This window comes from Haliotis cracherodii, unplaced genomic scaffold (assembly GCF_022045235.1).
Source record: "Haliotis cracherodii isolate W230 unplaced genomic scaffold, xgHalCrac1.p SCAF_2, whole genome shotgun sequence".
NCBI classification, from domain to species: domain Eukaryota; kingdom Metazoa; phylum Mollusca; class Gastropoda; order Lepetellida; family Haliotidae; genus Haliotis; species Haliotis cracherodii.
In genome coordinates, this window is record NW_027266275.1 from 46,535,807 (window position 1) to 46,547,744 (window position 11,938).

Sequence of the window (11,938 nt, forward strand, 5' to 3'; positions counted from 1 at the left end):
ACATAGACATTATTATATTATTACACTGCCTTGAGAAAATATATCATTAACAACAAATTGTTCATACTATGTTAGAGATGCATTGGCATTACACTTGGCATACCACCCTTTGTATATGTTATACGTGTATTATTGCCACTCTGCCTCAAAATGTTTCAAACTGTATAAAACTTTTGTGTGCAGGTCATAGGCCTTATAGTAAACATAGTGAATGGGGTGCAGGCTAAACCGGCACCTCAGCAAAACGTCACCAAGTTCTCTGACGAAAACGGCACCACATTTGACGAAACCGGCTACTATGAGTCGGGTGAAAACGGCACCTCTATTTTTAATAACGATAACGATTTTTGTAGTAATAATTAGGGTTTATTTACATGGTATTTGATCAGTGATGTATTTACATTGTATTTGATCAGTGATGTATTTACATTGTATTTCCTCTTTTCCAAGATAAGTAAATATTGGGTTTCTTGGGTCTTCTTCAGTCCGGCAAATTTCTCTATAACATGCCACAGAGGGTCCTGTTCCACATACGCGATGGGTCCACTGGTCACAGTTATCACAGCATGTTGATTTTTTCTGACATTCTTCTCGCATGAAACACATCGAAAGGCCGTTGTGAAGATTGTGATCTAACAGCACCATGTTTGGCCTCTTAAATACAGTTTCAGCTTAAATTGAGTAAAGGTACTTAAAACTTCAAAGCGTATAGTGTTTTCACAATAAGTTAACTGCGCCTCCCAATCAGAGTCGGTGAGTAAATTGGAGTAGGGGGCTAATTTCTTATTTGTTTTATTTCACAATCATTTGTGTTTGTAAGAGACGATGTGAGTTTAATTTCTATTATTTTTCTTCAAAGCATGTTATGTTTTCACAATAAGTTGAGTTGCGTATAAGCTAAGTTAGATTATAGTTGGAGTAGAGGATAATTTCTAATGTAAACTTGTTTTAACATCTCACAATTATTGGCGTTTGCAAGTTACAATGTAAGTTTAGTATCATTTTTTTGACCAAGGTAAAAAAATATTAAGGTGCCGTTTTTGCTTGAGTGGAAGTGCCGTTTTTGCCCGGAGCCGTTTTGCTGACGTGCCATTTTCGCTATAACCCAGTGAATGATGATTATTGATGCCTTTTCTTATGCCAATGTAAAGAGGTGGGCTGCAGTTTTAATGAAGATGGGAGAGCCCTGTTTGACACCCAATCTGGAAGGACTGGATGGAAAGTACTTCAGATATGGTGATGACCAACTGGGGTCATATTGCTAGTTCAGTAGGTATTCACGAGGATTTCCTATTTCAGTAGGTATTTCAAACACGCTAACGGTTGGCACAGCACGTTGCGACCTAGTCAAGATTTCTGTGATATATTCCAGGTACCCATGAGAAAAATCAAAAAGAAAGGCAACAACCAGTCACGAGAAATGTCAGCGATCAGTGCCCCTTTAACTGACTATTTTCAGTTCTTCACATGCACACCTTTGAAATGAATGATTAACTCAGATTAAAGAAGAAACACATAATCACTTTCTCTTCGTTATGTCTAGTGAAGTTCAACTGAGAGCAGTCATATACATATTTTCAGATGACTGGTTCGCAGTCAAAGTATCAACAAACCAACATCGCTCAGCTAGCTTGCTTGCCAACGAATAGTGAAATCATATCAAGAAAGAATATTTGATTGTTTGTGTCTATGTATGACTTAGTCGTTCAGTTGATAACGGCGAGCATTAAAGACATAATAAAGACGTTAACAGGTTCGGATTATGTCAACATTATGTCACAATACGTTTACTTTAGATTGCACAAAATAGTGTAAAGTCATCTACACCTGATTCGGACGCCATCTTGAATGTTGATGACCGATGAGAGCCAATCGGGAATTTCCTTGTGAGGCTTACTCTCCTCCACACAATAAAGAGCATACATACTGATGTAGGCAGGAACCCAGTTTGTCGTGTCTCCATTTCCGTATTCTTTTCAGGTTGTGTCGCACAATTAAGACACCACGATAAAAAAGACCAACTGTGACGTGCTTCATGCTTTAGGCCCAGATACTGTGACTGAAATGAATTTCAGCTTTGGCCGCTAGCTAAGGTAACAGGGTGTAGGACCAGGCCGTTTGACCACCATCTGGCCTTTTTACCACACATAAAATATTTGAAAGATAAATGCCTGAAGGCCCTTGACCTTCTGACAGTCGTTTCAAATTCAAAGTGGGGAGGGGATCAGAAAACCCTCCTCCAACTGTACAGAGCACTTATTCGTTCTAAACTGGACTATGGCTCCATCATCTATTGTGGAGCCTGTAAAAGTAACTTAAAAATATTAGATAGTATTCATCATCAAGGCCTGAGGCTTTGCCATCACTTAATCAACGTCGGATAAAACTCTCATTACAATATCTTACAAAGCTTTATTCAAATCACACAAAAAATGGCATAACCTATATCTAAACTTAAATAGCCAAATCAAAAGAGTGCTCAGCAAACCACTAACCAAACCAAAAATTCTCCATCCATCAAAGAGAATCGACAGAGTAATCACTAAACTCCAAACAGGACACATGCACCAACCTAAATAACCACCTAAAAAAAATTAAAAAACACACTACAGGTAACTGCCCACACTGCAAACAACCAGAAACCCCAGAACACGCACTCATCCACTGCACACACTACCTAACACATCGAACCGCATTACAAACCACCCTCAATCTAAACAAGGCTCTCACTCTAGAAGCACTACTAAACCCACAAAATAAACTAGAAAACTTCAAGGCCTTAGGCGTATTCTTAATAAAAACGGAACTAATAAAACGCATCTAAAACCATAATAACCTACCAAATCAAAATCACATAAACAAACAATCATCCACCATACCCAGCTCCCTTAGTTCTCCTCCCCAACCCCATCGGCATCTATTCCAAATCTCAAAATTCCCAAATTCTATAAAAGCAACCCCTAAAGCTCCCTCTTGGGTTGCACAGACCACCCTCGCCCCTTTCGGAAACACATTAAATGGCCTGGCCGGGCCCGTGTGCGAAATACGCATCAGTCGGAAAGCGCACGCTAAATCTCCAAAGTAAGTAAGTAAGTAAGTAAGACCAACTGTGACGTGCTTTATGCCCAGATACTGTGACTGAAATGCATTTCATCTTTGGCCGCTAGCTAAGGTAACGGGGTAGGGCCAGGGGACGTTCAGCCCGTAATGGGAACAAAATGTGGTCTCAAAACTATTAATAAATGTGACCAAATCTGGACAGTCTTAAAGGGGCACTGGTCTAAAGCAATTCCCCGGGACTGGTTGTTGCCTTTGTTATTGTTTTCCCCCGTGATTACCCGGGTGATATAGCAGAAACCTAGACTAGTTCGCGACCTGTGCTGCGCAATTCGTAAGCGCATTTGTCACTTTTATTGATAGTATATAAGGGCGTATGGTCACATTGATCAATAAAATGAAATACAGTTTGGGAAATAACAAGGAAATGTAGGTATCTTTGTGGGTAGCATCGGTAATGGTGACGATGTTTTGATAAGTCACTTGCTTGGTAATTGTGCGATTTTCGTTTACATTATTTTGACTTGCAACACAAAGTAAATATTTCTCCTGAGCATTGCTTATTTTATCGTGTTTATATTTTTACAGTCAAACTGTGCAAAATTTTCACTTAGGAAATTTATTTAACGCCTGAATATTCAGTTATTTTACAAACTGACTGAAAAATATGTCCATCTATATTATTATGACAACGAATTCAAAACATGTTTATGTTTAATATGATCACCAAAAGACTGAAAATGTTAAGATGAAAAGTACATTTCTATATTGTTTGGCTTCTAATCCTACATAATAATCTATTATGATGTTTTAGGCCCTTTTGATCGTCTTAATCAATTTTAGCCAATCTGTTAAAGAAATGGACAGATTTTTCAGTCAAAATGATATATATATATTAGGCAGCTTCCTTGTCCGAGAAATGTATCCGTGAATATCCACACAAAGGAACAATATCCCACACGTCTGCAGATGTACAAAGAAACTTATTCGATGTCATGTGTCTCTGTAACAATCAAATATTTTATAATATATATATCGTTTCGGGATATTATAACCCGTGTTCATTTCTCAACTGATCACTTAGATTGTTTCAGGTGTTTCGGATAGGTGTCAAACCTCAAAGGTCGGCTGAGAAAGCCCACGTGACAACTATTTTCATAACGTCCACGGTTCCTAAAACACTCCATTGAGTTAGATAACAATGAGCAATCAATCAATGTATTATCGGTTAACCCTTTGAACAAAGTATGTTGTTTTTACATCGGCACTTCACGCCATGATATGATTGTATTCCCTTTGTTCTAGTAAACCTAGACATGTAAACACTCACTTTTGACGTATCCACTGTGCAAGAAAACAGTGATTAATCAATCAATGTATTTTCTGTTAATCCCTTGATGACTAGGAACGATCCGTTGATATACCAAAAAGTAAATCAACTGAACATTCATCTCTTGCTGGACTACCAAGTGCATATTACATAACACACATTTCACCTCACTTCAAACCCGGATTTAGATTGAATAATTACCCCAGACACAATAAATGCCAAATGGGAACCTTTGTCAGGTAATCTAAGTGGTGCTACCACTAATTACACCTGTAATAAATTCATTTACTGTGCACCAAGTGAATGACGACAAATACACCAGTGTAGGGTTATACCAGAAAACGTGGATGACAATAAGGGAGTAGTAATCGTATTATCGACGCAATCCGAAATCCGAAAATGCTTTCACTGCATGGATACTTTTTTTAATTATCATTATTAAGCTATAACAATCAGGGGTATTTCCAAAAAAGACAGCCGATGAGCTCCGCCGTTCTTTTTGTGTTTGTTTAGGCTGACGAAATTAAATAAATTGCACGGTCAACCAATCAGTGTTCAAAATTGAGTAAAACAAATATTGCCTCCAAATTTATTTAGCTGCCCTTGCAGACGGTAGCCCAGTCTCTTGTCACGCTCAGTTGCGTTGCGTATCATCCGGGTACTCACGGGGAAAAACAATAACAAAGGCAATAACCAGTCCTGGGGAATTGCTTTAGATCAGTGCCCCTTTAAATAGAACCTGGACAGTCTAAATACATCTTTCTTAGTGTTTTGTTTGTATAATACAAAAACATTAATGAAAATTAAAATTATCTCAATCCGTATCAATAATGAAGATTTTACAAAGATAAGCTGTGCTCCTCATAGGGAGCCGGGACCACAAAACAACCTTAGCATTACGAATGTCGTTCCACGGCGCCTTTTTGTTTGAGAAAATAACATGGTGGCATGGGCCATGCAGATGGTTAGCTGGGTCCTGTCTCTAATATCTCAATAACCACCATGGTCATGGGAATGAGTAATCACTGGAAAGATGTAACCGAACTTTTAAAAGAAACTCTTTCTTTGTCTCGTCTGTGTATATGATATGCATACATACGAACTACTTAGATAATTATTGAAAATAGTTTTAAAACATTCCTAACTACATCGTTAGACTAAACATGTTATGTTATTCAGCAACAATCATATCAGGGAGCTACGTCCTGTCCTACACTGGTTTACCTGCCCAGGGGCACTTGCGCTTCTCTTCTGCAGCAGCTTGTAGGCGAAGGGCCCGGTACAAGTCTAGTTATCTCCTAAGCTGGTTCCTGGCTCCCTATGCGCGTCGTCAACTTGCGCCAAGCTAGGACGACGCGCATAGGGAGCCGGGAACCAGCTTAGGAGTAAGCTGGTTCCCGGCTCCCTATGCGCGTCGTCAACTTGCGCCAAGCCAGGAGCCGCTACAGTAAGCTGGGCCTCGTCTCCAATATCACAATACAAGCTACAGGCCAAAAATAAAAAAACACTCAGCGTGTTTATTTGACGTCACATCCGGTGATTTTCCTAAATGGCTACGCTTAGATGCCGATATAGGGGAGGGACACACCTGTGAAAAGCGTCATCTTGCGTTTGCTGTGGTAAACCAAAATAGCGGGCATTTTTATAGAGTGGAAACTAGACAAACAAAATCAACTGACAACAGTCTCGCTAATCTTTTGGAGCGCTAAGGCGGATAAAAAGTGGTTCATGAGTTGAATTCTAAGTGAAGACAGAAAATATTTTAAAAAATGCATTTCTGAAATTCGATGATTTTGTTTGCGTTTGTATATTCCCATAAACCTAAAACAATTAGATCATGCCCTTTAAATGGTTAAAAAAAGCTGCAAAGTTATTATTATTGACATATTTATTTACAAGAATTCACTTATATATTTTCTGCGGATTTACACAAAGTGTGCTCTCCAGCTTTTCGTTTGCAAATACCTCCATAAACTAAATTATTGACCACTTTCTAAATGGCATTGTGTATACATAAATTATTGAAGTCAACAATGAAATAATCTATGTTCCATTGTCATAATATAGAAAGCTATCACGTTTCATGGATAGTTGCCAAACTACTGGTACCCATATGTTTATATTATATTTGTTTGAAAATGTAAAGGGCAACCTCTACCATACCACCACTGTACAATGTAACTGTCACGGTCGCTATTCTAAGATGCGTCGTAAATCACACAGGACAACACAGTACTAGAACAGTTAACGTAAATATTATATAAAAAGAAGACTGCAATCTTTGAATGATGATTGATTGATTGATCTTTGAAGATGTTATAGATTTTCGGCAACGAAGTCCATTTACACCTTGTCCATAATGAAGGCTTACAAAATTCCTAAAAAAGGTTATGAAGTAGAGAACCTGCCAGGGGGACATATATGTCCCTCCTCTTCAACCCTCACTTTGAAGTCGAATAAAATTCAAACTGCACCACGCACATAGATACACCTCACAGTTTTGAATACTGAATTACTGAAAGTGACCTCTGAAAATTAGGTACACAGTAAATGTCGCCTTTTTTTACACATTGCGTTATTTACAGCATGTTTTGAAATAATGATTTTGGATACTTACTCGGAGAAATGAATTTCAAAAATAGCATATAGTAATCATGGGTATCTCTCTTTGATCAAATTACCAATGATCATTTCAAAACGTCGCCGATAGCCCTAGAATCGTTTAGAATGTCTTGGAAAATACGCAAACACGAACGACGAAGTGAACTTTTCGAATAATATTGGATAGTGTTTACAAAATCACGTTTCACGTTTACCGGTTATGAGATGCCTGTAACATCACGTTAATTTCAAACACAGCTGCGATACATACATCCTTGAATTCCTCATACAGAGATATCAAATGACACATGGTCTTTGTCACCAATACAAAGCATTTAGATGAAATCAAGCAAAATAAATTGGGTGCGAAAACGAACGCTGTGCTCGAAAAACTACAGTTGTTTGAAATGTAAACAAAGCAAAATTCAGATTTTACACAGTGTAGCATTTATTATGATTTTGAAATATCCATTCGTCTAATTGGCTCAACAATTTCAGAATATGCATGAGAAGAGAATCGTATGAAGAATTAGGGAACTAAAAATAGATACCTGGCAATGGTTGATATTTTCAACAGAAATTGTCAAAGTTTCCGTCCTGTACGTTTGACGCCATGACTGACGCAAAATCACGCACAACGACAACGGTATTCATCGGAATTTCTGACTATTTCTGTTGGTTTAAATGAAAAGTATCACAACAAATAACAGCACACTGATTGTCAGAATGATTCTGATTACTTAATGTGACATTTACGTATATACGATCTCTGAATCAACGAAAGTCCCCTCGTACTGTTATATGGTGGCTTTATCGCTTTCTCGCGGTATAGCAATATTCCCTCTTGGGGAGCACCTTTAGAATACAGTACCACAACATCTCGTGAGGACGATCTCTGCCGTAGGTCACACGACGCAAGACAAGCAACCAGTTAAGAGGCGAATCCGCGACCTTCGGATTGTAAGCCTGACAGCTAACCGACTGAGCTACGTCCACACTGATAAACATGGTGCAAATTTTCCTAGTCATGCCTATGACGTCACGAAACTGAACGAAAGGGTCGAATAGGTGACGGACACTTACGAAGGTTACGGGTAGGCATACGTGTCTCGTGACTTTAGTCAACGGACACTTACGAATGATCCCGATGCCATTTGGCACACTCGTCCCATTCCGTTATCTACAAGATACCGAGTGGTGAGGAATGGCCCGATGTGCCGCGAACTGAAAACGGCGTCAGACGTCAGACGTCGAACTCGCGAGTACGCATGAATGATATGGTGATTTTTGTGACAGAAAAGTGTGGTAGGGAACACTGTAAGGATGATGTGGATAATAATAAGGAACGAGGGAGGAATAAGCATGACTAGTGACGACTCAACGGTGAGTTCGCTTTTGAATCCGTACTGAAAAAATGTAGCCGGTGAAAGTGGCTTGTGGCAGTTTCCAGTAGCCAAAGTAAAGGGGATCCAAGGGATAGAGTTCGGGTAATCTAATATAGCCATTAAACGGGTTCCTAACCCTAATGATCGTAAAGGGGTGATTGATCGTAAACCATTTTAGCCACTTGAATTACGAGAAAAACGAAATAAAAAATATATAAAAAATAAAAGTGCTTTCGTAAACTAGCGCTTGCTATAAAATGCGCCGCCGCCGCAGGCTATATTTAGGAATCAAATATTCAAAACTCTCCACACTGCTTGGCGTATTCAATGGCATTTCATGTAGAGATGATAAATCACTGTGAGGAGCTTATGCACACCCGATGACCCCTGACGTCACAGGGCATTGTTTCGCCGGTGTGATTGGCAACAAAATACTACAAATTACGTCATAGGGTATGATCACGTGTTTGAAAAGTTTGTGGTACTGTATTCTAAAGGTAGGCCATTAATGGTCCTCAATGTGTGTGTGTGTGTGTGTGTGTGTGGGGGGGGGGGGGGCTAAGATTTTTCCAGTCGCATTTCAAAATATACATATGGACGGAATGTTGAAATGTTCTCACTATCTACTTAAATATTACAGACATATGTGCTTTTATAACAATCCACGTATTTCTGCGTAAAAAAGAATTTGATTGAATTATGGCCCTATTTAGCTATTGGATCCCCGCCCCCAGGCCAAGTTATCAAAACAAATAGCAAATCACACCGCTCAATAGTACGTACTTCCTAAAAAGCAATAGTGTTTTCCTAAAAACAACGTTTATATCAATGTTTATTCTGTTTGCGGAGTAGATGTCATCAAAGTGGAAGTCCTCACCCAAGCAATGGTAATACTACCGGATGTCCATTATGTAATTTCTAGTTTTTGGATGACATATTGTTCTCAGTAACCGTAATGTGGAAATAGATAGTTGATTGGTTTTATATTCAAGTTGGTATTTCCGCTATTCAACGTGTTCAGTGAGGCCGTCTTATCAACAGTCATTTCTGAGCCATAAATGCAAAGTATAATTACCGTATTCGACGTAATAAGCGCCCCGCTCTAATACACGCCCACGGCGATATTTGCTAATATATTGGCTAGTGAACAATCCCAATTAGCACCCCTTCCGATTGATTAATGTACACAAGACTTATTTATTCGCGTATAATACGCACTCGTTATATGCACACTTAATTATGGGCCATTAAATTCGGGAAAAATGTATCTGTCGTACATAAACATTTCAGGCTGTCAGCATAAACCACGAAATTTATCTTTCAACTCAACTTTTTTTAGACCAAAATATATTCTAATTTTGAGAGCGCCCTGGGCGCTTATTTACGTCGAATACGGTAATTAAGTCTACGCTTATGTTTTTGCATTTATAATTAACTCGAACGTTAATTTCAAGATTTACAGTACATACTATTCAAAAGAAGTTAAAGAACACCCGATTCCTTCATATGACTATGGTTAGTCATTAGAGGAACCGATAGAGCGAGAAAGCGATATTTCCCATAATGCCGTACATTTTAACGGTTTTTGCTGATATTTAGTGATCCTGTAATTATCACCGCTATTTTGCCTCTTATGATTAGATTTTTTAAACATCTTGTAGTAGATAAATATGTTACAAAATACACACGTAATTTTTTCTCGTTTAGCTTGTATATTTTCTTGTAGTGTAATAAATAAGCAAGATTCACAGAATACAGATAGTCACTGTTCATATTTTCATTTTGTTCATAGTACAACAAAAAGTTATACATGTACACAGTTATGTTTCCCTTACAAAATACAGATGAATTAGATATATGTCTCTACCTTAAGTCACATATACGACTTTCGAGAGCATCATTAAACCGTAACCCCATTCCTTGGACAATTGAAATGGAATGCGTTGTAAATATTTGTTTTAAACAACTCGTTTCTTATAATGACTTTCGACCAAACTGTCTTCGTGAATTAAATTTAATGCTAAAGTGCTTGTAAAATAAAATTTAACTTTCCCACCAGGAGAGACTAGATATCCAATTATAGTATAGGCTCAGGCAGGAATATACATATTTATAATTTTTTAATTTGAAGTTTACACGATATACGGCTTTTCCATTGGACGAGAGGTCGGTCACATGACTGCGAAATTGACGTTCATTTAAGAATTGACCTTCACTTTGTGTGAGTTCATTGGATTATGAACCTTCATAGAGTGAGGGCCAAACTGTATGAACGTCGTCGCAAGCTCCGACGTTCATACAGTTTGGCCCTCACTCTATGAAGGTTCATAATCCAATGAACTCACACAAAGTGAAAGTCAATTCTTATAATTTTTTATCACAATTTCTTACCTCAAAGGATGTAGGCCAAGATCTAAACACAATTTTATTTAGTACGTGTGACTTCATGTTTACACTGACAGCCAAACAACAACCAGCTATATCGCGGAATAAAATAGTTCCCCAAAAAGAGAGGTGACATGAGCGAATGGATACAGAACTTGCTCTTCAGAAACATCTAACGCAACACATGTGTTCATATAATATCCCCATTAGATGAGGAAGGTCTGTAATGAACAACCTCAGTAAGTCAGTCACAATGACAGCGCGTCGTAATACATTTACATCAAGTACAAGACGTCAAAATGGCCGACACGATAAACGTGACGGGAGGATTTCCGAAGTTGTTAATGAACCTGTGGCGGTTACATGTGTTAGTCATCATTGATCAACTAACCGATTATCAAAAGGTGATAAAAGATGCGTCAAACAGACACCAAGGTAAATTCGTAGATTGCTGGAGACGGTCACTGTCAGCCTAGACACAGATCGAGTCGATACTGACGATAGTTTGGATGTGCATTTTTTCGTTTGTTCATTAGGATGGGCCGTAGCGAGGAAATTCGTAAACAATCATGTAGTGAAGCTCTCTTACGTTTCTCAATGTATACTGAATTGCTGAGACCAAGATTAAAGGTTCTAAATGATCAGAAATAATGCTTATGTGTGTTTTCGTGCTAGGGAATTCCCAGGGGTTTCCCCAGGAATGTGGAAGTAGTCCGTCAGTGTTTACGTCATTTCAAGAACACGGTCTCGTGAAAAACGTATGAACGTCAAATTGTGTCGTTCATACACTTATGAACGTCAATTTGGCGGTCATGTGACCGACCTCTCGTCCAATGCAAAAGCCGTATATCGTGTAAACGTCAAATTAAAAAATTATAAAAGTATGAACGACACAATTTGACGTTCATACGTTTTCTTGAAATGACGTAAACACAGACGGACTACTTCCACATTCCTGGGGAAACCCCTGGGAATTCCCTAGCACGAAAACATACATAAGCGTTCTTTCTGATCTTTTAGAACCTTTATTCTTTCAGTATACATTGAGAAATGTCAGAGAGCGTGATTGCACGAATTGTTCACGAATATCCACGCTATGGCCCATCCTAATGAACACATGCACATCTAAACTATCGTAGTTTTGACTCGAACATTGTCTAGGCTGACATTGACCGTCTCC

General features: G+C 38.5%; 1 protein-coding gene across 1 annotated transcript in view; it reads right to left on the minus strand.

Moving 5' to 3' along the window:
• LOC139469180 (ubiquitin domain-containing protein UBFD1-like) overlaps positions 1-1,896 on the minus strand; it is a 280,993-nt gene extending 279,097 nt beyond the window's left edge. The window contains exon 1 of the mRNA XM_071251314.1: positions 1,828-1,896. Within this exon, the coding sequence (XP_071107415.1) occupies positions 1,828-1,843 (16 nt within the window). The 5' untranslated portion in view covers positions 1,844-1,896. The remainder of the gene's footprint in view (positions 1-1,827) is intronic.
• Between the last annotated feature and the right edge of the window lie 10,042 nt (positions 1,897-11,938).